A 26599-nucleotide genomic window follows, 5' to 3' on the forward strand; every position below is an offset into this window, starting at 1 on the left:
GAACATGGAGAATCCAACAGAATAGGAGGCAGGTAGTAAGAGCAAGAGAGAATGGTGGATACCAGGAGAACAAGGGACTCTGAACCAACTAAGAAAGCCACATATGAACTTACAGAGACTGAAGTAGCAAGCACAGGGTATACATGGTTCCACACCAGGTCTTCTGCAATTATACTATAGCTATTAGCTATATGACTATATTAGCTATATTAGTTATATGACTCCTAACTTTGAAAGTAAGTAGGTCTCTGTCTCTTCTGCCTGGTCTTGAGACTCTTCCTCCCACGAGGTTATCACATCCAACTTCAATATGATAGTTTTTGTTTCATGTTATTACATTTGATGTTGCTATGTTTGGTATGTTCTCTTAGAAGCCTGTTCTTTTCTAATGAGAGACAGAAGAGGAGTGGATCTGGAGGGAAGAGGTATGGGAAGGAGCTAGGAGACGTAACTATAATTATGCGGGGAAGGAAAACTATAATTTGGGTATGTTCTTTGAGAAAAGAATCTATTTACAATAAAAGAAGAAATAGCCTTAAAAGTTTGAAAAGGTTTTAAAACATCTTCCATTCCTTGAGTCTGTTCCTAAGGAATAATGATTATTGAGGTAACATGTTAGATAAAACACTTCATAATTTCAGTTGTGGGTTCTTTTTTAACTGAAAAGTAAATCTTCATCCAAGTTGCCTTTTCACTATTTCCAGATTTCTGTGATATTTTTGTATTCTGTTCCACTAACTTAAGTTTCTATCCTTTCAATTCCAGTCTTGATGCTGATTACTGTAGCTATATTAAAATCTAAAAACTCAAAGACAACATGGAAATCTATTTTTAAAATGAGAGCCCTACAGCCTGAATGCCTAAGAATAGACAACACTATTTTTTCCCTTGCCTCCGAAGTGAAACTAAACAAAGAAAAGGATTTTTTATTAAACACAGGAGTTTCAACATTGGTGTAGTCCAAACATCAATGTGATGACATTTAGACATAGATCCTTTGGGAGTAGGATTCATGAGTAGGTCATGAGGATGGAGCTCTCATAAAATTGCTAATGCCCACTAAAGAAGAGGTCGAGAAGATGCTTCCTTTCTCAAACTCTCTGTCATTGTAAGATGATTCTCTACACAGAATGATCTATAGGTACCCAAGAACTGTGAACATTTGATGTTCTTGATTAAAACACAATGCTATATTAACTCAGTATCCCAAAACGAATGAGAGACTTTCTTAGAAAAAAAAAAAAGGGAAAGAAACCACATCTTAATGTATTTATATACCTTTATTTTCTGTTTTGGAATGAAATATGCATAATACAAAATTAAATATTGTGATTTGTTAAATAAGTCATCAATGTAATTAAATATATCATATAACATTTATATTACAGAAATTGTTAATTTAAAAATTACTTTCTTTAATCATATCCTAGTTACATGCATACAAGTTTACAGGTTTAGTTGTTGCTTAAAACATAAATATTATTATTCAAATCCTGTTAAACCTGCAAAGCAGTGGCATTCAGGTCACATTAATAGAATAGGTTAGCACTTCTTTTGATGTACACAATACAGAAATATTGAAATAATGGCTACTAAAATTCTGTTTTAAAATATGTAAGAATTCAGGAAGAGAGAGGTGTTTGAAGTTGAACTATGAATCTGATATCCGGAACTGCTCAGGAACTCAAACTGATGGTAATCTTCATGACCAGCTGACAGTTATTGGTTCATCAAGGTACACATTCATCTGTCTCATGTTAATTATCAGTATCTAAAAACAGAAAGTGAAATCACAATTAATTGTTTAATTACAATTTTATTTTCCCTGTCATTTTTTAAAACGAACACTATTTCCATCTCAGGGTATCTGTAAGTTAACAGTTACAGTTTTTTCTTAGTTGATGATGGTATTCATACATAATTTTTTTTGTGTGTGTGTGTGGTTCTCACAGGGCAGGGGTGTTTTAATTCACAGCACAGTTTAGAGTTCTTCATAGCCAGGAAGTCAAGATGGAACTTTTAAGTTGGCCACTTAAAAGAGCAAGTGACATCCCATTCACAGTAAATAGTAGCAACAATGGCTACATGAATTCTTTCTAGGGATCAACGCACTTTGTCTCCATACAGACTAAGACAGAAGCTCGGGATGGAATAGTGTACTGTGTCTTCCCACATAATAAACATGATCAAGACTAACTCCACAGACATGCCCACAGGCCAGCCTCGTCTAGACAATATCTCATAGAGACTCTTTTTTAGGTGATTCTGGGGTCTGTCTAGTTGGTGATATCGTCCTTTTTTCAAATACATGGCCTTTGTTTTCTTTAGTTGTTGTTACTTACAAAATGTTCCAAAATAGCTAAATGAAATTTTCACAGTCTGTATAATGTCACTCATATGTATTTTTTCAGGTCTGACTATTTGGTAATGGATAACTGACATATGTGATTTTGGTGTACATATTAATTCATGCATGGTAGTTATTGACATAGACTTACAAGGAACTGTTGGTAGCTGCTATTTTAAATGAATATATATTTTTTAAATAATTGAAGTAATTTTCTTAGCATTTAAACTTATAATTTCAAGGAATTGTAATTAATGAAGCAAACTTCTTTTGAAAAAGTATGCTTTGGGCTGGAGAGATGGTTCAGCAGTTAAGAGCATTGCCTGCCCTTCCAAAGGTCCTGAGTTCAATTCCCAGCAACCACATGGTGGCTCACAACCATCTGTAATGAGGTCTGCTGCCCTCTTCTGGCCTGCAGGCATACATGTAGACAGAATATTGTATATATAATAAATAAATTAAGTAAAAAGAGAAAGAGTATACTTTTAAATGGTTTAACTGTCCCAAATGAACTTGAAATGCCACGTTAGAATCCCTCATCTGATCCTGTTCAGCTGTCATTATGTCCTTCATTTTTGTATCAAAATATGAGATTTATTTACCATTGCTAAATAAAACCCAGGAAAATATTTAAAAAGTCATCTTTTTTTAATCAATCTAACTAAAAATAGGCAACACAACACAATTTATTTTAAACTGTAATTAATGACCATTAAAATATGGACCGTGGAGAAACATTTTGTTTTGGCATGGAAACTGTTTCTTGGTTTTCTACCTCTGACCAAAGAATTAATAAAGTAGTATCATCTTGACTAGGAATTTTATAAGCAAGTACAATTTTTACAAACAAAATATGTTTGAGGGACTAAATTATCAACTTTTACCAAGGAAGGGCATCAAATATTCCAAACTGCTTCCCATGCTGACATAATTTAAAGAAATTTAGGATAGTTTAATGTCAAAGTAGTAGAAAGACTAAATTCTAAGTTGATGCAGAAATCCAGTATGCGGAGGAGACCTCACTATCAACACTGAGTATTCAGGCTCAACTACAGGAGCTACAGCCACGGTGTCATTAAAGTTTCACAATCTGGGAAATCCTCTAAAACCTAAGATTGTGCAAAGTTTAAATGTCTGTCTTAAAATTGAGGTTGTGCAACCTGTTACTCCATAAATTAAGTGCACTTCAAGTGATTGATTGATTGCTAGCTCTTTTCATACAACATCAAATTTGAAAAGTATGTTTTCTTCACAGTTAGAGTCATGAAGACATGACCTTAATCAAAGGAAACACAGTTAACTGATTTCTTAAATAAATATCTTGTATTAAATCCACACCTTTGAGTCACAAATTCATACAAGTAGGATGTGAAGGAACTTGAGAGACTACATACTTCTACATATTTGCCAAACTTAGAATAAAGATCTATAATTATAGTGGAAAATAAAAAGACATTGTAACCACAGGTGCTGTTCTGACTCAAGACTCCAGATGTCTGTGTCAGAGTCTCTATTGCCTCATGATAATATGCATGGTGCTAAGCAGAGCTACATTAATTTTGAAAGAACTTCACAGAGTTTTTTTTTTTTTTTATGAAAGACATATGCAACGCTCAAAGGTAAACCTTTCTATTGAAGACAGTACTTGAGGAATTGTTCCTTGTGATAGTAATTTGGTATTTTAATCTAAATTAATCTTGCTTATTTCATATGAGGAAAATTATAAAATAGCTGCCATTAACTTGAAGATAATAACATAAGAATAAATATGAAGGCGTAACAAGATTGAATAAGTGTCAAACACCACATTTAATTTTTTTATTTTGGCCAGGCAGTAATGGTTCATCCTTTAATCCCAGCACTCAGGAGGCAGAGGGGTTCTCTGTGAGTTCAAGGCCAGCCTGGTCTACAAGAGCAAATTCCAGGACAGGCTTCAAATCTACAGAGAAACCCTGTCTCAAAAAAACTAAAATGAAAAAAAAAAAAAGTCACTGTGTTTACTCCTGGCAATGACCATGAGGAGTCGTGCAGATGTTTTACAGAGGCATGCTTCTGTCAAGCACATCCATATGTCACTCACCTCTTTGGCTGCTTCTTGCGTGAATGAAGGTTTTAGTGAATTTCCATCATAAATCACAGTAACGTCAGAGACACTGGCTGTGCCTTTCCCCCACACATAGATGTCTCCCAGCAGCATCTCATATTTGTTTATATACCCTTTTTTCAGTATAGTGCTTGTCAACGTTGTCTAGAAAAGCAAAGACAAAGAAGTAAATACTCCATTTAAAAATTCAAGTAAATAGCCAGAAAAATACATAGCTGTGAACCAAAATGAACCTCATTGTATAGCAAATCGTGATTCAAGTATATTAAGTCATGTGTTTTATATAATCAACAGAAATTAAACTCCACACATTTCTAGTAGCATTGATTATAGAAGGTATTACGTACTTGATTTAGATTGAATCCTATCAAGGTGTATAGATCTCTTTCATAAGTATCTGTGGAGAGAGAGAAATATGAAGTGATTTTATTTTTCAAAAAACAATAGTAAATACTACCATTCTTATTTTTTTTCTTTCTAACTAAAAATGGAGCTATATTCTACTGATTCATTTCTAGCTAAAGTCAAACACAAAACATATAAAAAACGTTATTTGATCCATGACTTAATCTAAAGTCCATCAAACCACAATAAAAATATCGCTAACACTTACAAAAGACTTTCTGTGTGGCAAATTTTAGATACAGTAAGAGAAACACTGTAAGAGACATGAATTGTCATTATCATAATGATCATTATTTTTTCTGTTATTCTCATTGTAGAAAAAGGCAATCTGCTATAAGACAAAGACATGAAGAAACCAATTCTTCAGTGTAGGAATGCAGGGACACACTACCATGAATGGGGGAGCAGGAGGGGTATGTTTTTGGGACAGAAATCAGATTCTCCTGTTTTAAAGATAAGTACATTTAAAGATGAGTTATCTTCAAGCATTCAGAACGCACACTCTTAACAAAACTTTTATGTGTGCCTGATGCCAGTGGAGAGCAAGACATGCTGAAAGATTTAGCTATTTCTTGCAATGTTGAGACATAATTATGAAAATAATTTTTACATTATTTCATATGTTATGGTAAAATTAGAAACAATGACAACAAAAACTTATTGAATATAAAAAAAGAAAGGCAAAAAGAAAGACAAAACAAAAATCAGTAGTAATCCACCAAAGAGACGAAACATTTCATTCTGCTTTGCAGAGATCTGCTGATTTTAGAGATAAGTTTTGGGCATCAGTTATGCACACAGAACATAGCATGTTTGGCTTATTGACCTTCCATGTCAACGTAAACAGCACTGTGCTAGCTTCTGCTGTAAGTAAGTCCCGCCCACACATTTCACTTAATTTACCTTTTAATATGGGGATTAAGGAGTTTTAAAGTAAGAGAGGAGCCTTTAAGTTTTTTTTTTTTAATTGTGTGTACAGTTTCAAGCAATTTTATACTTTTAACTTTAAATGATGTGTCTAGTGTTGTGCTCAGCTTTTAAGTACAGCAAACACAATGTGGGGAAGATGCATGCCATCAGGCCCATTCATCTGGGGAATGGGAAACTCACCTATACTATCTCCATCGTCCCAAAATAGAGTTCCTTGCGCTCTTTGATTGTCATCTGCAGCAACGATGAGCTTCATGTAATTCCGTCGACTATAAGAAAGAAATATGTAATTCTATCCATGTTTACAGGCTAGGATATTTTATATGTTAGTCATATAAGAATATGAACTTGAATAGAAGTTAAGAAAACATTAAACAGAGAAAACTAAGACACTGGATGATAGTGATATGTTCTTGCAGGTTCATCAAATACGGTGGGGTATTTATAATAGAGAGGCTATGAAATGGCAAAGACATTGAAACCTTTAAATCCTCCTTTTAGTTTTCTATAATTCATATTTGTATTCTAGAAAGTCTTAGGAAAATATTGTTTTCAGTTCTAGTAATATAGTTCACTTAGACAGTTGGCCAAACACACATAAATCTCTGGGTGTGGGTGCTATTTTTACAGAAGCCAGGAAAGGTGGGCTACACCTGTAATCCCAGCACTCAAGAAGGAAAAAACAGCAGGATCAGAAGATTAAGGTTATCCTGTGCTACATAGCAAGTAAAGTTCAAGGTCTCTCTTTTTATGAGATCCTGCCTCAAATACAAAAAGTAAAAATAAAAAATAAACTAAATTAAAAACCCAAAGAAAATGCTTTTATGAGGTGTTATTTTCATGTCATATTTAAAAATAAAGATATAATGATCTTTCTTAGGCAGTAGTTCAAAAGATCAAGTATTCGTTCGCAAATACCTCTGCATATCATACACCGAGTCATGAAGATTCAGTTTGTATTTAGTCAGGAAAGCCTTATTTATAAACACTAGAAGACCATTTTTCATGAGTGTTCAACATTTATGCATGTTGCATGTGTAGAGGTACTAGCAATTTTCTTTTGAAATTACATTTTAAATAAATTTTTAAGTAGGTGATTCTCGAAGATAGGGTCAGACCTTGAAATGTTATTAATCACTGTCATTATTCATATATTACTGCTCATTATACTAAAGAGAAAGAATGTCCTTGTCCAAGCTAAGGATGGGTATTTAACTGCAGGACCCAGCAGAATGACAGTAGGGCATCCCAGTGGGACTACGGAGTAGGGGAAACTGAAGTTCATCAAAAGCCTCTTTTTCTGCCTTGCCTTCTGTTTATGATTAAGCACCTATGTTATTGCAGAAGGATCACAGGGGGAAAGGATAGATTCTTTCTAACTACTGACTTTAGAGCAGGATATATTACAAAATGAAATGACTGTCTTAAAAACAGTTCACTTACCTATAATATGTGCTCTGCCCGGGTTCTTGGCACGGTAGAATGTAACCTCCTCGGACATGTAGATTTATTTTATCATAAGGAGCTGAAAATGTTTGTTTTTGTCCTCTGACCTTTATATCTTCCCCCTGGTAAGGTGAAGGATGGGATGGATGGGCATGAAGCAATGAGTAATGAAGAATGTAGAATACACATTCATGAAGTCAAGCGTTACAGTTTTCTAGTCAAAAACTAACAAAACACAACGAGATATTTTTTTTTAAAAAAGAGAAATCATTTTTTTTTAAAGTGTATCCTTAGGTCCTGGTTACATTGTTATCCTCATATTGTTATTTGTTTTTAAGATGTCCTATGCAGAAATGTGCGGATTTTGCAAGGTTACAAAGATGAAAAACTCTATTAATCATAGTGGCCAAATTTTCTAACCAAAGGAGCAACGGATGTTTGTAGTATAGTATAAACTTTAGTGTTTACCTGCTAAAACAGAACAATACCTGTGTAAACACTAGAGTATAATAAATGATTTTCAATGGTATGTTAATTTGCTGTCAGTAATAATTAACAGCATATTACTAACTTTGAATTTTTTAGTGGAAAATAAACAGAATCAGAGCTTATATAATCATTCAAATATATATTTCAGTTTAGTTAACTTCTAAGAATTCTTATAAGACTTACCGTATGGTAATCAAACCACCGAGCATTAGGTACATAGCCGGTCACAGTGGTCACATACTAGAATTGAAAAAGAAAGTCATTGAAATCATTTAAAATCAAATCAAATCAAATCATTTTATGAATAAATACATGGTCACACTTACAGGTTCAAGGACAGGAGTCACCATAAAAGCTGGACCCCACAGGAACTGCTGGTATATTTCCCAGGTTTCCTTATCATCAAAGAACCTTCACAAAAGAATCGCAAAGTTTTCAATTAAGCCAAGGAACTTATTCTCTTCTGAACACCATAAAATGCTCATTCCAAACCCAGTTTGCTCTAAAGGCTTTTGTGGATTCAACTAAAATCTATGCTCATATATAGTTAAAGCAAAGAACTTCTTTGTTGTTTGAAACACAGTGTGAAACAGTATATACTTCTGAGTAAAACCAAATCATGTCTAAGTGTTCTCATAAAAAGGATTGTTAACGAGTATTTGAACAGTAAAATAACATGTAACTATGATGTAGGGTTTATATAGGGGAGTTAATACAGGTACTTAAATATTCATTTTGCCTAGTAAAGGATCAGTAAAATTGGAAGCAGAATGACAACAGTCTGCAAAAGTTTGTAAAACTTTTACTATATGGATGTTTATAATTTCTTTCTAAATTTTAAAAGAAAGGTTTTTCATTGATTTTTATTGAGTTCTACATTTTTCTCTGCTCTCCCTCCCTGCCTCTCCCCTTCCCAAGAAGGGTATTTATTAAGACAAGCTTTGTAGGTTTACATATGTAATCCCATACATGAAAGCTGAGGCAGGAGGATTGCCATGAGATGAAGACTAGTCTACGTGACATAATGAGTTCTAAGTATTCAAAGTAAAATCCTTTTTCCAAAGTGTAAATACTCTTAAAAACAAAAATAACAAAATTAAGAGAGGACTAGTGGTTTAAAAAGGCCACTTCAACAGCTAATGTACTAAGATACGATGTTAGAAGCTAGGAGACACACTGCTGGGTAGGGAATACGTAGTCCAAATAATGAAGATTAAAATGTCAATGTACTGGGCTAGGGGAGATTGCCTATCTTAGAGCTTTTTATATTGTCTGCCATGTCATTATATCATTAAAGATTCTTGCATATGTAAGTTGATTTCTAACATTGAAAAAGACGTTACAAATTTGGAAATAGACACTAGACAAAGACCGAAGCACTCTCAGTAGGGCAAAGGAAATGTTCAGAATCCATAACCATAGTATCAAATTTTAAAAATGCAAAAGGGATTAATCTTAAGTGTAAGAGTAGGATTTTCTATCTACATTCCCATTCCAAGTTTGGATTTTCTCTGGCTTGAGCTTGAACAAACCTTGTGACCACTGTCCCAGCCTTGTGGGTTCATATGCGCAGCTGCCTTGTGTGTGTTTTACTGTGGTCATCCATAACCTCTGTCTCTTGCAATCTTTCTACCTCTCCTACAGTAATTTCTGAGCTTTGGGGAAGTTGGTACTATATCAGTGTCCCACTTATGGCTGATCACCCCCACGGGTTCTTATTTGCCATACCTTTTAATCTTTAAACAAAAGGGAAGCATACAAGTGAAAATTATTTTGATAAGTTCATTTTGAGTACTAGGTCTTAATTTATATTACCCAGTTGTGAATTTTATTACTTTGTCAATAATAAAATTTGGCAGGCCACCACATTTAACTACTCAGTTAAAATCGTTGGAGACCTGAGAAGCAAAATGCCTTATGAATAAGTTAAAGTGGTATTCTGAAAATAAGTATTACTTTTTAATCATTAGGGCATTTTATATGAGAAATGTCTACGTTAGACTTATTCTATTAATGCTTTCTTAGCTCTAAATATATAGTAAAGCAACTACAAAATATTGTACGAGGATATATAATAGATTGAAGCAAATGAAAGCTGTTTGTGGAAGAATCAAACAGGTCTTGTACTTACTCATGCATTAGGGGTCTGATGACAGTGCCACCACTAACATGGACTTCATGCATCAGCGTGTAGAAATGGGGCAGCAAGGTGTATCTGATCTCTAGAACCTCCCGTGACATGTTAGCAAAAGTTTCATTCCAGGAAACAGGATCCTGCCTCTAAAAGAAAACATAATGAAACAGCCATGTTTCATTGTTTAAATCTTACCAGTCAAAGTGAAGAATAAACGTAACAAATTATTAGAAAAGTTTAGTACCAACTAGTACTTAATAGGATATGGACTCTAACTGTTCACAGTTTTCCGTGAAATTAAGCCCTGTATAATGGACTCAAAATAAGCCCGCAAATAAGTTAATAACTCTCAGTGTTTGACACTGCACAGAAATCTGTTCTTAAAACTCATGCTATCTTTTCTTGTTTCTCAATTTACCAACTTGTTCTTTAAATAACTGCTTTTAACTCTTCCCATTTCATTCATCAGTGCAAATGTCTCACACTTCTCATCAATTTAGTTTCCAGCTGATTGTTTTTTGATTGTTGCTCTATCCCAGTGTGGAATAAGTTCTATAGTATGAGATTCCCCTAACTCTTCCAGGATCTTATAGACCAGCTATAGTATGTGTGTTCCAGATCCAAGCCATGTGCCCTGAGTGTACTACAGGTCTTAAATGCATTAAAAAAAGATGAACTAAGTAAAATTTCATCAATATGAATATATTTAAAAAATTCATTTAAAACTTTGTCAAGTAAAATATGATTGAATCAAAAACAACAAACAATCAAAGGTTGTGTAGGGGAAAAACAAACACAATAAACCAAATAGACATAAAGTAGTAATTACATACTCTAGTAAATTGAATGTTGTGGTTTCTTGAAAATGGATAAAAAGCTCCAACTTGCGTCCAACGAGCACAGAGATGATATTCTGAATCATTGAAGAAACCACAGATATCGGCTCCAACCTAAAAGATGGTTATATTTAGTGCATATTAGTTATTGCTTCTTAATAGTTATAGACTACAAATGTAAACTGGATAGATCTACTTACATATGGTATCCCAAAAAGATTAAATTCCAGCATGCCTAAAAATTAGAATAAAAGATATTTTCATTTTATTAATGAAGATGCTCTCTTCAATGTAAGTTCTTATTCAATGAAAAATTTTGGTATAATAACGAATTATTCCCTTATAATCATACTTGTTGAACTCAGCTGTATTAATTATATTTTCTAAAATAAGAGAGCATATGCTTTAAGACAATAACACTATGACATAATTTAAACACAAGTAAGCTATAAGCACACCATGGTGAAACAAGACAAAATAGTAGTGTTTTCCTCACTTTCATTTTGAAAAATAAATTGTCTTTCTACTATTATTTAACCATCATCTACCATATAAAACAAATATAATTATTCTTATTAAGTAATATTAAAAGTGATGCCTTCAACAAAAGAGAATGCATGTAACTACTCAGTTGTCTGGTAAAGAATTATGCTAAATATGGTTTTAATGAATCTCTCATTAGCCGATGATATTTAAGTAGAGAATCAAAGCAGTAACTGTTTATTTGTGGTTTGAAATGATGTAGTCATTTGCCGTGTATCTACTGTCAGAAAGACTTTAGTTCAATGAGTTTCCTTCTTGAGCATTTCTCGGTGATTTATTCTCTAGCAGATGATGTCTACAGATTGCCTCCTTAGCTTTAGAATAGTGTCTCTTCAAGCTCATGTTTTCTTCAACTAAAAAACAGTGTCCAAAATAAATGGTGGGTGATGCTTATCCAAACAGACTAGCTAAGTCTCATCAGTCATTTCTCTGATCATTTGGATTCTTCGTTCTGCCTTCTTGACTAGTGACATTTCAATGATGTCCTGTGTTATAAAATTATGCGACTATTTTATTTCTTACAATTTATCTGTAATATTTATCACAAAGCCAAGCAATGTTTATTGAAAAGTTTAAAAAACAATGATATGATAAAAGATAATTGATCACGTACCAATGAGTGATTTTTCCAAATTATCCCAGTTTGCATAATTGTCTCCAAGCCAGTGTCCTCCCCATCGACCAGCCGTGGGATATGTGGACCGAGAGATTACTATCCCTCTCTGACCAGTGGTCTTCCGTATGGCACTGTACAAAGACATAAATTGTATGTTTACATTAGCTATTTTCTTTAAATATTTCTTTTGCTGTTGTTGTTTTACAACACAGAGTTTTTCCGTGTAGCCCTGGCTGTCCTGGAACTTGCTTTGTTTGCCAAGCTGACCTTGAACCCAGAGATCTGTCTTCCTAACATTGGGATTAGAGGCTCGAGTTACCACATCTGGCATATTTCCACAGAAACGACTTCCATGGAAACACAGTATCTACTCTGGTCAGGCTTCCCATCACAGCCAGCCCTTCACAGCTGTGTCTTCACTCACTATGTAGTAAAATACTCGCAGGCAGGACAGATCACTTTCTTTCCTCCTAATATTTGCTAGAGTGAAATACACATATAATGTGAAATTTTACTTTCTAAACCTTCCAATGCATGTAAGTTATATCAATTAAGCAAATTAATCAAATAGAGAATTTTATTCTACTAAAACTTGTTGCATTTAATAGGAGTGTAGATGCAATAAATCATTGTAGCTCTTCTCAGTTACAACCTGCCACTTTTATTGCACATATCAATCTGAAGAATATTTTTGCTAAGGCCTCCCCTGCTTTATAGTAAATGACGAATGGACAGATTTAATGGAATTTTTGTTTTTCAAAAAGAATCATTGTACTTTACTTGTGGAATTTATCCCAAGTGAAATCTTACCAAGAAAATATATTATACAAAATTGTTTTTAATTAGTCTTCTCTTTCTTTTCTAGTCTTAGAGAGAGTAGCCTTGATGATTTGTGCATATTAAAATATATTCAAGTTTAAAGTGTAATGCAACAATATATTGGTTTATATTATCTGCAACTCTTTCTTTCACTTTTCTTTTCTCTGTCATTATTCAATTGTTTTCTCATCGCTCTCTCCCTATATACAAAAAGTTGATGATACTCAAAAACCTTTCTATGAATACACACTATAAAAGTATTTCAGGATGATGGACAAAGGTAATTCATGCCTTTAATCATCTCACTTTGGAGACAAAGGCAGGCAGTGAGGTTAGGGTTAGTCTGGTCTTCAGAGTGATTTCCAGGACAGTCAGGGATACAAAGAGAAACCCGGTCTTGAAAACAAAACAAAACAAACAAACAACAATTCATAAGATGACACCCCACATGCATAACTAGCTTTTAATACTGACTAAGTCCCTTATTAGAATTGAATATCTTTGGGTCACAGCAAGGAACACTGATTATTATGATCTGCTTATCTCTAACAATTCATCATGCTTCTTTGTTATTCATGGGATGGTTAGTGTTAGCTACCAATTTGACATAATCTAGAATATTCTGAAGGCCTCTTTGAATGCCAGTGGGTGGTTAACTGATTATGTTAATAATTAGTTTAAATTACAAATTTACTCTATCTTTATTTATTCATTTGTACATTCAACATTATTCGCCAAATATTATGCTAAGCATATTTTGAACAGCAAAATAAATAAGGCTTAGAACTCTTTGAAATACAATGAAAGAAATAAAAAAAACATAGAAATATAATGAGGAAAGACAAATTTTGTTTGATTGCTCAACTGACTGATAGAAATGATTTTTTTCTAAGACTTATGAAGGAAGAAGTAATTTACAAAAAAAATTGGAAAAGAAAGAAATTTAGCAAGACTCTTGAAATATGAAACCTTGAAGCTGATATCATCAATGTAAAAATGAACGAGAAAGCCAGAGAAGAAAATGACAAACATTACTTACTCCAGAGTGGGTTTCATTTGCGACCATCCATAGAGATTGTGCACATCATAATGCAAAACTGACGATCCATCACTGAGAATCTGTTCCGTTTCCATGCACATGGTGCGGAAATGTAACCCGTCAGTTCTTTTCGTCAGTTCTGGGGAAAACCAAGGAAAATAGAATAACACTTTGAAGAACATGAAGAGCAAGGAAACGTTCTAATCGGGTATAAGCTGGATCGCAGTCAACTCCGAGTCATTAGCGAAATGATTGCCCAAAGCTTTAAACATTTTGTTATGGTGAATATGTGAAAAACCTATTCTTATAAATAAATGTTCTGAAACATTGTATACTGCTGTGAGCTACCTGATGTGCCCAATAAAACAGGCATCCCTTCCCTCCAATGATAAAATTGCACCCACTTATTTATTTTTCATAAACAAAATATGAGCTTGCAAATGATTGTTGATTTTTAATCATGTGTACAGTTGGTGTATACTAATTTTAAGTATCTATAGTTATCTTTGCAGTAATAACTAAATCTTATGTTTGCATAAAAATCTAAAACATGAGTACATTGTCAATTACATACAATTTTTTTTAAATTTTTTTTTTTTTTTTTTTTTTGGATACAAGGTTTATCTGTAGCTTTGGAGCCTGTCCTGAAGCTAGTCTTTGTAGACCAGGTTGACCTTGAACTCACAAAGATCCACCTGCCTATGCCTGTTGAGTGCTGGGATTAAAGGTGTGCACCACCACAGCCCTGCTCAGTTACATAAAATTTTTAAGATTATTTTTTAATTGTTAGTTATGTGTATATGTGCATATGCACATGAGCAAAAGTGCCCATGAAGGTCAGAAGGCAGCACTGGATCTTCTGGATCCGGAGTTTCATAGCCAGTTCTGAGCTGCACCGGATGAGTGCTAGGAATCGAACTGCAGTTCTCTGGAAGAACAGTAGGCACTCAATCTTTAAGCCACCTCTCCATCCCCGTAATTTCTACTGCTTTTTACTCACTTAAATGAAAAATACTGATTCAGTATGTTTTTATTAAAAGAATTCAATTGAAATACAAATCTCAGAGCCCAAACCACTGTTATCTTCAACAAATTTTGTTTGTTCCTTCCTTCCAGACATCAACTGGCACCACACCACAGGTGAACAGAGAGTATTTTTTTTTCAATTTCCTATTCCTATGAATAATTACTGAAAACAATTTTTAATGAGAAACATGTATCCAATCGTTTAAGATAGAATATTCTGAAGAAACCATAACAAAAAAAAATTAAATTAAGAATCTTGGGTACAGAGAAAACATTGACTTTTCTACTCAGTGTGAAATTATGAGATATTAGACTTGAGGTTGGGCCTACTGCACTGTGAGACTGACTACTGATAATTTATAATTAATTTCCACTTACTGCAACTTAAGGTCTACTACACAATAAAAAACAACAATGGTGCCATATTATAAAAAGTATAGTGGTCAGATTCTACCTGGGAAATAAGGTGGGTAGTTTAGTGTATCATTCCTGCATCGATTAGTGACGGTCCCGTTTACAAAACTCGAAGGCTCATTCATATCCTAAAAAAAAAAAAGAGGTTTGAAGCATTTTACTACACATCTATTGAAAACAATAATTTGAAAACCTCGATAGGTAACAGAAGTTTGTAATTCCCGAAGTCAGGAGACTGAAACAGAAGTGATCTTGAGGCAGTAGGAAACCTGGGGGTGGGGAGTTCCAGAAAATCAACTTGAAGTGTTGGAGTGCAAATATACTAATTGGGTTTGAAAAGTGTTTTGTTTGCTCCACGTTTCCAAAATTATAATACGTTTCATCAAGCTGTATTGTTTAGTTCAGAATACTTAAAGTGATTTCTATAATCTGCCTAATTTTAAAAAAAATATTAAATACTGTATTCCTCACATGTAAGAGTGGATTGAGTAAAATGCTTCCATGATATAAATTTATAATATTATATATCTTAAAACCTTCTCCCCCTCTAACCATTCTTTAAAGAGACATCAGCTGTTTTATTTTTTAAAATACAAATGTAGCATAAAATCTAGACAATTTCAAGGGGCCTCTCTACACTTGATCTCAGCCCAAAAGCCAGGAAACAAGAAGTCTCTCTACTGACCACATGGATTAGTCTCTGTAATCCTGCAAAATGGACACAAACCTGAATACTTTTTATGAAATGACTTCTCACACCTGAGAACAGTCTTCGCTGATCTGTGTATACACAGATCTTTATTATAAAGAATTATTTATATTATAAAACATTCCTCATACTTCAAACATTTGAACATCAAATAGATGTTGATTTCTAATTGAATATTAGGCTATTTTGTATCCCATGTATGTGCTCAGCAGTACCTATATTACGTTTTCCTTCTTTAAAAACGAAGAGAATTCAGGTTTTCATATGCAAAGCATCAGAGCAAGCAATGACATTCTAGAAACCTAGACAAGCATCATGTGTGTCCTCCTGAATTAAATATTTACTTGTAGAAAAATAGATTCTTTTTATACCATCTCAAAACTACACAGCTAAGCGTTGACAAAGATAAGAAAGTTGTTTGAACAGCATCATTTTTTTTGTAAAAGCTTAATATTTGAGTGTGACATTCTTGCATTAGGTAAAAAAAATAAGTGATTAATATATTTTTGTAACTAGAAACATAGGCTATTTTGATTGCTTAGTCAAGTTGAGAAGCCCAGAAAGTTACAGTCATACATATATATTAAACTGTTAAAGGTATGTTTTTAACCATTCTTTTGTGTAATCAAATTCAGCAAAAAAAAAAAAAAAAAAAAAGAGTGAGCTAACCTGCACAGGAAAATATAATCATTAGCAGATATACAAAACTGCTATAGGATAAATATAAAATAAAATCATAAAATCTCACTTACAATCCACAAGCCATCAAATCTCATTTGATTGTTGTAGAAGTCATAAATTTCTGTTGTCCACCACTCTGATGTGGAGTTCTTGAAGAAGTCTGGAAATGCTACGTGTGCTCTGGAAGCCTAAATAAAAGAAAATTGAGAGGCACACTCAACAACCGAAAAGTGCTTAGAGAACATGCATATGTGAACAGAACGTTGTCTTCAGATTCTCTAGTTACACATGTGTAATACTAGGAAAGGAATAAAAGTTTCCAGAGAAAGAGAAAGCATCTCCCAAACTTATGTGAGTGATAAGAGAACAGCTTGCCAGGTTGTGGCACATAGCCTTAGTCCCAGAACTCAAGAGGCAGAAGCAGGTGGATCTCTGCGAATTCAAGACCAGGCTGGTCTACGGAGTGAGTTCTGGGACGGCCAAAGCTGCACAACACAGTGAAACACTGTCTTGGAACACACACACACACACATGGACACATATACATACAAGCTCATGTGCACGCACACACACACACACACATACAGAGAGCGAGAGAGAGCTTCTTAAGGATCACAGTGAAAGACAAGCAGAATGATTTGAAGTCTCAGAGCTGGTAGATGGCTAGCAGAAGCTTTTAGAGAAAATAGAGCAGGTTCACATATGAATCACAGGCTTGTGACAGCATACACAAGCTCTGTGTGAGTTCAAGTCGGATGAAATCCCAATATAGCGAGGGGCAATGTGCACCAAGTCCAACCACGTGCTGGAGCTTTTGGCAACTGACATGTGCTGGGAATGGGGGAAGCCCAATAAATCTCTGTCCTTTGTGAATGAAAATCTAATTTCTTTGAGATAAATGTGATAGTGCTTCTCTTTGTCAACACCTAGAATCTAGAAGTATTATGCCGAGTGATATTAGGTACCCAAGGAAAAAAGTAAGGTATCAATCTAATAACCAGGTATGTAAAATTCTTTTTCATATAAAATGCATCTCATTACTAAACATTGCTAAGTTAAGATAAAAAGGTAAGATAAAAATCTTAAATATTACTCTCTTATGAGAACAATGTAAAACATATGATGGATTAATCTATTCACTCTTAAAATTTCATATTCTGAAAAAGCTTGATTAAAAATTAATTGCTTAAACTTAATCCAATAGAAAATATTTTAAAGTAAGTTTCCTCTTCTTAAAGGAAAATATTCAAATTCAATCATATGCTAATATGACCTTTAAATTCCAAATTCTGATTTTTTTTAGCTATAATATATACAAAACTTACATTGACAGCGTCATCTTCTGATATACTCTCATTTATTTCAATACCAGGTAAATCTGGCCAAACCTGTCAAAATGTATAAGTAAATTAATAATTCAAAGTAAGAAGGTATGACTGCTATAAAAATTAGGAATATATTATTAGAGGCATACTCTAACTTTCCTATTCTTGACTTTCCAATCCCTATAGTTATACCATACCCATTTCATTTTACAATACTTTCAAAATTAATGGAAAAAAATGATGAAAACTAGACTATTTCCTTCATCTGCCTCCCCTTTAACTACCACAGGTGCAATAACTTGTGTTTAGAATGCGCTTGAACTCCACCACTTTCATAATTAATATAATTGTAGCGTGATTAATAAAAACCCAGAGACAGATACTGGGTTTCTACCTGAAGACCCAAAAAGCAAAATAACCATCCTCTGACTCTTACCTCTACCTCAGACCAGAAGTTTTGTGCCACACTGATCAGCCATACAGACCAGGCAATGGTGGCACACACCTTTAATTCCAGTAGCCACACTGTTTTGCCATAGAAGGCAGACACTAGTGGCGCATGCCTTTAATCCCAGCAAAAAAGAGGAATATTAAATGGGACAGATTTCAGACTCAGTCTGATTCTGAGGATTCCTAGAGGCAGGATTCCCATTTTAGGACTGAGGTATAGAGGTAAGAGCCATTGGCTGACTGCTTTGCTTTTCTGGTCTTCAGGTTGAAACCCAATATCTGACACTGGGTATTTACTAATATCGCTACACATAAGTTAGATCCAGTGATAACAATAAAAAACAACAAACAGAAATTAGTAATTTAGAAAAAAAAGACCCCCCCCAAAAAAACAAAAAAATATAAATTGCAGATTATGTCACAATCACAGGAATTTGTGAAATTTATTCTGTTCTTAAATGTCATTATTGTATAGTTGGGAATGTTTTTCTTGAATATTAAAGAAAAATGGCCAAAGCCCAGTGACCTAAAACAGGCCCATGGTTCCAGGAAATATGTTATCCATAGAATTCCCAGGAAACTCCTAATCTTTACAATGGGCTATAAAGTCCAGAATGCTGCAAAAAGAGGCACTCTGACTTAGCTCTCTCTATCCCAACACACAATTCACACAGAAAGAGTTTACAGGTGTGGCCAAGTCCTGACTTCCGTCCCTCCCACTGGCAGCTACACAGCCTGTGATTTCTGAAAACCCTTTACTCTGCACCCTCGTTGCTGTCCCACTGGTCTTGACATGTCCACAAAACAGCGGAAGTCTCGTCTTGCTGTAAAAGTCACTATGAGTTTTCTTCCCTTCACTTCCCTTTGCTTGCTTAATATTAAGTGGAAACCAAACATGTTGCCGTAATCCACCCTGATCTCAGTGTCACTTCTAGTAAAGTCCAATAATTGAGTTTTCTTCTTCGTTTTTGACCTCTAAGTTCAGTTCTCGAAGCAAAACAATGGCAAATCCCCAAACCACTACACATGTTTTAAACAAAAGTAAAAATGCATAAGCACTTGCCCCAGCAGAGCATATGAGCCAGTCCACTATTGTAAGTCTCATCATAAAACACAAAATATATGTCCAATTTAATAAATTGCAATTGAGTGATGAAAAATTTGATTTTAGGGTTTGTATGAGTTCCATATTTATGCCTAATAATTCAGATTTTGATCTGATTGATTGTACACATGATATTTTAGCTATAATATCTTTTCTGTCACATAAAACATTCTTTTAAAATATTTAAGGAAATAAGATATTTAGCATTTTCAAAATTATTAAGGTTAAAAATAGTAAGTACCTTTGCCCAACAGATTTCATCTGTGTTAGGCCATTTGACAAACACATCTTTCTGTATTCCTCGGTCAAAGGCAGGGTAATCCGTCTCATTTCCTGAGATCGCTGGGTCCTAAAATCAAAGCAAAATAATAAAACAGAATGAAAACAAACTATGTATTGGGCTAACCTATAGCTTGTTGTGTGGCTTTTCAGAGACACTGCATCTTTCTTCTTCTGCACTGTCTAACCTTCTGCCACCATTTGAGGAAGTGAGCAAACATCAAAACCACAGCTATATTCTAAGAAAGTCTCAAAAAAAAAAATCTGTTAGGAACTCAACCAAGCTTATTGAATGCTTTTTGGTTTCATTATTGCCTGGTTGTATGGCTTGCCCCATAAATATATTCCCAAACTACCCTTTCCACTGATTATTTTTATTCAACCCAGGGAAAGCCAAACTGAAATGAGAAAACAACAGAACAAATTCAAAGAACACCTGGAAATTACTTCGGGACAAAAATATAGACTCCTAGTCTTTGAAACCGAAGCCAGTCTTTGACTTGGGTGGTAACTGGAACACTATTTGGCTTTACTATCTGTCACTTGACTTGCATCTCTTTACACATCTACCTTAGTTTAAGGTAGATGGTAAGAGCCTACGTAAATAAAAGAAAAGGTTGATACAAGAAAATCAATAGGTAGGAGAAGTGTTCAAAACTAAATTTTTTTTATTTTTTTAAAATTTGTATTTGCGTGTGTGTGCTTGTACGTGTGTGTGTTTGTGTACATGTGTGTGTGTGCTCACCATGTGTTCCCAATATACAAGTGATAGAGCATTGGATTCCCTTGGAGCTGAAGTTTTATAGGTAAATGTGATCTGCCCAAGACGGTGATGGCATCAAAGCTTGGGTCTTCTTAAAAGAAGCAACTCTCTTAACTACTAAGTCATTTCCAGGCCTTGAAGATGTCCAATGTTATACTCTTTTTTTTTTTTTTCGAGACAGGGTTTCTCTGTTGCTTTTGGTTCCTGTCCTGGAGCTAGCTCTTGTAGACCAGGCTGGCCTCGAACTCACAGAGATCCGCCTGTCTCTGCCTCCGGAGTGCTGGGATTAAAGGCGTGCGCCACCACCGCCCGGCTTTCTTTTTTTCTTTTTGAAAAGCTTTTATACCCTCATATTAGAGGAGAAAATATAAACAAAGAATATAATTCATGTAAAAATAAATACTGACCAAGATAATAATGTATTTCATTCCTTCACTTCTTATTCGATCAACAAATTCAGGAAGACCCTGGAATCGTTCACCAATTGTGAAGTCTAGTTGCCTTTCCATGTAATTAATGTCTGTATATTGAACATCCTAAAATAGGAAACAGGGATGATTTGGTAAGAACTCTTTGGAGGTTGTGCCTAGTTTCACCTTTATATAAAGATGCGTGTTAAAGAAGGAAAATAAGAAAACATAGTCAAAAACCAATTTTATAGAGATGATTAGTTTTGTCAATGGTTGGGCAATAATTTAATTGGAGAAGTAAACATTATAAATGAGCAATACTACGCAATCAGTTTCCATGTGAAGCAAACACAAAAATAACTTTAAGGCTTCAATTTTATGGTAATATGGTCAGTTAAGAACTGAAATTCAATGCATACTCAAAGAAATACTTTTGTACTCATGTTAACCATAAATCATGTAGGAAAAATTTAAGATTTTATCAGAGACAAAAAGGAAAATTACTTACAATTATATCAGTTATTATGAAATTTTCTTTCCAAACACATCAAATTGATTTTTGAAATTACTTAAATAATGCATTGCTTACATTTAAGTATTTGGAAACAGTTAAGCCACCAAATTTGAATTTCATTATGATAATTTCAAATGAGTCTCAACTAATTTTCCAACTATATTATCTGAATCAAAATTACCCTTAATTATTCCAGTTTGCAAAAAAAACTGTATAATAATAATAATGGATAAGCCTCAATTTCAAATATCAACTCAAATACACTGTCCCTTTAATGTATGCAATTAATTTTCTGATAATAATGCAGTTATAAATATTAGATTCTGATATAGAATCAATGTCAATTTCATATAGTAAGGTTCATAATGTAAAATGATCACTTACATAGAAACTTCATATCCTACAATATTTATGTGTTACTAGAATTCTTTATATTGATAAAAGTAAACTGATTTCTAAGCAGTGTAGAAAGAACATATTCTGTAAAGCCATTTAGCTCTGTGTGCTTCAATTATATATCTTAAGGCTCAAATCACACAGCTTCAAGGCAAGCTCTTTCAAACTTCTTACAGTAAATGATACTATAGATTACTCAAATATAAAGAGACTATGTATGACTGTATGACCCATAACTCTGGGATAAAAAAAATGTGAAGTGTTTTGCTTAGAATAGATCAGGATTTTACTAAAGGAGCAAAGTAGATAAAGGTGGACTATTATAACTCCTTACTTAAATATCTGACAAAGATATATAAAAATCCCACATGTAACTATTAAGATGCTACTAAAATATGAGCATTGTTTCCGAATTTTTAATTTGTTTCTAAAGAATATAGTGTCTAAGTATTTCCTTCTGTCTTGAAAGAATCCATGTATTGGTATACGTACATAAGGAATCTTAGCATCGACCATCCCTTCATACAGTTCCACAACTTGTGAAGTATTTCTGTATCCATAGCGACATAATTGAAATCCTAGAGACCAGTATGGTGGCATGACTGGAAAGCCAATTACCTACAAAAACATTATGAGTGATATGAAAGAAGTACTTTACATTTATTTATAAATAAAACTTTATAGTTTTAAAATGCATATACAATCGTACTTCATGGTATTGCTGTGTTACAACTTCTGGGGTTGGTCCCAAAAACATGTAAAAATCCAGGATTCCTCCAATTGTGCGGTATGTTACAGAAGGGGTTGGTTGGAATGTAACATCTGAAAATCCAAAATCAGACAAGTTTTATTTATATGTGAGAAACCTATTTGTTATTGGATAGCATTTACCCCTTTAATATAAGAAATTCAACAAAAATAGCTTTACCCATTCCATTGCTGTTCAGTAACAGAACTCCATGAGCGTTACCCTCGTCTTCCAAAGCCATGTAATAAGGATGGAACCCATAGGAATTCAGTTTGTACTGAAACATAGAAAAACAATGTATATTTAGGAAAAATAAAGCATAAACTAAATCAAGGTTGTTCAAATTGACTATGATTGAGATTGGATGTTAACATACTTCTGGTTAGTAGGCTACAGTACTTGAATAAATAAATGTATTTCTTCATCTAAATATATTACTTCTTTCGTTTAAACTATTATTCCCATAGAGCATGCAAATGAATATGACAATATGTACATCTCTAGACTGCGCAACAATAACTGACAACCCTGATGCCACAGTAGCTATGTTTCTCCCAAGAAGTTAAATATCTCACTTTATCTGTAAGTCAGCATTTTTCCCAAAATAAAGCATACTGGAAATAATCAAACTGATGTAAATAATCAATCTCTTAAGAAGAAAAAGTTTATAAAGGAACAAACTTCCATGTAATTTGTTTTTCCAAACCTGAATTTTAGTAATTTTCTGGAATGTGAGATCAAGATAAAATTATTAATCAAATAATTGTCATATTAATATTGGAGAGTTCTTTGGAAATAATTTTAATATAGCCTTCCTTCAAACAGATGCTGATGCAATTGCAGTACAGTAAAGGTAGCAACTGATGTGCACATCACCAAAAAAATGAATGCAACATCAATTAATTTGTTCCTAAATTTCAAGCAGCAATTACAAGTAAAAATGAAGGTGAGCTAGTATTTGAAACATAATTACTTATGATATATTTGGAATTAATGATTTTAATTAATATTTATTGTTCAATGAATTAAGTATTAAGAAAATGTGTTTTGTTATCAAATAAATAAATAAATAAATGAATGAATGAATGAATGAATAAATAAATAAATAAATAAATAAATAAATAAATAAATAAATAAATGCTGTGAGCAGTTATTTCCAGAATATTGAGTATGTTCTGTTTTATGTGGCTGGTAAGGTAAGAAACTGGTTAGTTTTCATATATGCAGAAAGGTACTATTTAGGTTTCTGAGGTTAGGAAAGACATCAGTAGTCTTGTCCACTGCTAGAACTTACATGATACAATATTGATTCACCCGGCAAGATTTACACATTGGGCAATAGCAACAAGCTAGTATATGAAAGTGAGCAGGTGCTGTCCTGATTGGGCTTGAGATCTGCCTACAGGAGACTTTCAAGCCTAGTATTATAAACATGGTCAAAATCCATGGCTAGAAAAGCCATAGACTCCAGCAGAGAACCTAGAGATATTGAATTTCTAAATGAGCATGCTGTAAAGTTGCTTTTCCAATTAATCTTTATATCTATATATTTGAGCTGCTACCAATCCTCCTCATAGAAACTTATTATTCATGGCGGGTGGCTGTGTTTACTGCACAAATGTCTCACTATTCAAGATGGTTATGCTAAGCAACTGTGACTACTCAGTCACAAATAGGACATCTGTATCTCTAACTCCACTTGAAAGGCTCAGATCACATTTGAGAAGACGAGGCACAAAAGCTGCAAGGGACGGAACGGAGAAAAGTTCTGTGACATGCTGTCCTCTCGAAAGAACATGCGTGCTACACACATGAACTCACAGTGGCTGCCCTTGTCTGCAAAAGATCCATCTATGGACCAGGTAGGGGAGCCCAAGTCTGCCACCCTCAGCTGAGAGGGAGTGGCCATTAGAGTGCCAGGAAGAGAGAATCACTCTTTACAAACGGCCACTAGTAGGTTCCCCGTGCGCCACTAGATGATGTGCGTATCCCGTGGCCATGTGTATATGAATAAACACTAATTGGACTCAACCAGTTTTTTTTTTAAAGATATGTAAATTAAAAATAAGTTTTAAAAATTGTTCAACAAGTTGTATCTTCTCAACTCTTTTCAAAAATTTATCATAACACTGTTTATATTACAGAAAACCACTGCGCCAACTCTGCGAATCTCTAGCACCTTTCGCATCCTTTCAATCTTGAACTTTTACCCGGTCAAGGAGCGAACTAGATCCCCCTCCCTCTCTCATCGGCCTCATTAGGTAGTCACAGATTGTCACTTACACCAGGAGGTTGATCTCTTGTGAACATCCCCCAAGTATGCCAGTTCAAATCTCTCTTGAATGCTGTGTGTTCCACTTCCCCGAAACCATATAGATATTGTGATGGCAGACGGGTAGATATCTGAATGAACTGGTCATTGAAGGCAAAACCAGGCAGGCGAGAATCCCAGCTGAAAATAAAAAGAAACAAGCCTGTCAATGTAAATGTGTGCAAAATTAATTAACAATAGTGTTAATTCTATCTTTGTGATCCAAAAAAAAAAAAAGAGTTCTCAATACCCTTATTACATCCAGGTATCAAATAAATTTACACAATTACTGTAATTTATAATTTCTTTTGACTAAGTTAAAGGCTTAATAAGTAAAATATGTTATGTACTATTGTGTGGAATATAACATGATAGTATCCTGATATCTTTTAAAAGAATTCATAGAGATCTTAAATGCAAATGCTTTTAGATTTGATACAATTAGTGAAAACAGGGTGAAATTTTAAATACATTTATTCACCACAATATTAACACAGATATTTCTCATAGTATTTTCATCAATAAGTGTCAGGCTAAAGATTTCATATTCTAAACAGTTTTACATGTTTGCATTTTATATTCTGACATTTACATTTTATATTAAAGTACATTTACATAACACATTCCTAATTGTTTATTTTATCAACATTCATTATGTATTTTAAGACAAATCTGCTATACATAATTATAATACTGAATCTAGTATATATTAACCAAAGCAATCATACCTATAGAATAAATAAAATTTTAGAGAGATTTTTATATGGTTCTATGAGAGTGTTATTCAAAAGTGTTAGAATTGGAAAAAATATTTAATATAACTCCAATTGTTACTATATTGCCCTTTTAAACTAAAAATTTCATCCTTTGTATCAAATAATTTAGTCACTTACATAAGCTTTCCACTGCTTCTCCTTCGAACCTGAATGCCAAAAGGCTTTTCCTTGATTTCAACATCATAGAGTCTGTTTTCATAAGAGCTTGTAGGGGTTTCTGGAATGTCAATTGGTACTGGAACTTCATATCTCTTATTATTGGGATCGTAAATCTATGGGCAAAGAAACAGTGACATTACAGTAGAATTTGTTCTTGCTGCTAATGGAGTGCATGTTTTCAATAATATGTCCAAAAAAGAAAACATTTAGAACTGTTGTCTGATTCTGCATATCTGCCTTATACTAAAATTGCATATGCAGGTTCTAAACAAGGCAAATAGAACATTAAATTGCTGAATCTTTTGTAAATATAAAGTTTATATGAAACTTACCTTAAACTGTAGCATTTCATTTTTGTGATATTTTACTTCCACACGGAGATTGGCGATGGGATTAGATGGAAGCCTTATTCTAGTATTTGCAGGATTCCACTGGAGGTCAGCTGTTATACCCGTAGACAAATACTGAGTTGAAGTTATCAAATATGGGTTGTGGTCTGCCGGAAAGTAGCAGTCAGGTGCCCTGGATGCCAAACCAACCTAAAAACAATATATGATCAGCATCAGAAAGTGTAAGCACTATGACCTTGAACTTAGAAAATAAATCAGGAAGACCTCACCTGAGCTTAGAAACAATTCATGTAACTCATAACAGAAAATTCTACCAGTCATTTGAGATGTGTTCTAAATTATATCACACATTTACATAAAGTAAATAACAGTAGAAATAAACAGTAGAAATAAATGGTCAAATATTTGTCTTTCAATACAAAATAATATAAATTAATTATGCAATTTTATAAAAATTATGACAATTTTTGCTTGT

The 26599-nt window shown here is 33.8% G+C and overlaps 1 protein-coding gene across 1 annotated transcript in view; it reads right to left on the reverse strand.

The window, feature by feature from the left end:
• Positions 1-1702: 1702 nt before the first annotated feature.
• Si (sucrase-isomaltase) overlaps positions 1703-26599 on the reverse strand; it is a 60818-nt gene continuing 35921 nt past the window's right edge. The window contains exons 25-47 of the mRNA XM_050147514.1: positions 26107-26313; positions 25733-25887; positions 24812-24980; positions 22709-22805; positions 22490-22602; positions 22273-22398; positions 20868-20996; positions 19660-19767; positions 17864-17926; positions 16610-16726; positions 15189-15276; positions 13709-13847; positions 11848-11981; positions 10892-10926; positions 10689-10805; positions 9853-10001; positions 8048-8132; positions 7905-7961; positions 7230-7354; positions 5967-6055; positions 4799-4848; positions 4428-4595; positions 1703-1771 (exon numbers count right to left, since the gene is read on the reverse strand). Coding sequence (XP_050003471.1) covers positions 1703-1771; positions 4428-4595; positions 4799-4848; positions 5967-6055; positions 7230-7354; positions 7905-7961; positions 8048-8132; positions 9853-10001; positions 10689-10805; positions 10892-10926; positions 11848-11981; positions 13709-13847; positions 15189-15276; positions 16610-16726; positions 17864-17926; positions 19660-19767; positions 20868-20996; positions 22273-22398; positions 22490-22602; positions 22709-22805; positions 24812-24980; positions 25733-25887; positions 26107-26313 — 2589 coding nt within the window. The remainder of the gene's footprint in view (positions 1772-4427; positions 4596-4798; positions 4849-5966; positions 6056-7229; positions 7355-7904; positions 7962-8047; positions 8133-9852; positions 10002-10688; positions 10806-10891; positions 10927-11847; positions 11982-13708; positions 13848-15188; positions 15277-16609; positions 16727-17863; positions 17927-19659; positions 19768-20867; positions 20997-22272; positions 22399-22489; positions 22603-22708; positions 22806-24811; positions 24981-25732; positions 25888-26106; positions 26314-26599) is intronic.

Source organism: Alexandromys fortis, unplaced genomic scaffold (assembly GCF_014885135.2).
Source record: "Alexandromys fortis isolate MF-2015 unplaced genomic scaffold, M_Fortis_MF-2015_v1.1 scaffold_53, whole genome shotgun sequence".
Lineage (NCBI taxonomy): Eukaryota > Metazoa > Chordata > Mammalia > Rodentia > Cricetidae > Alexandromys > Alexandromys fortis.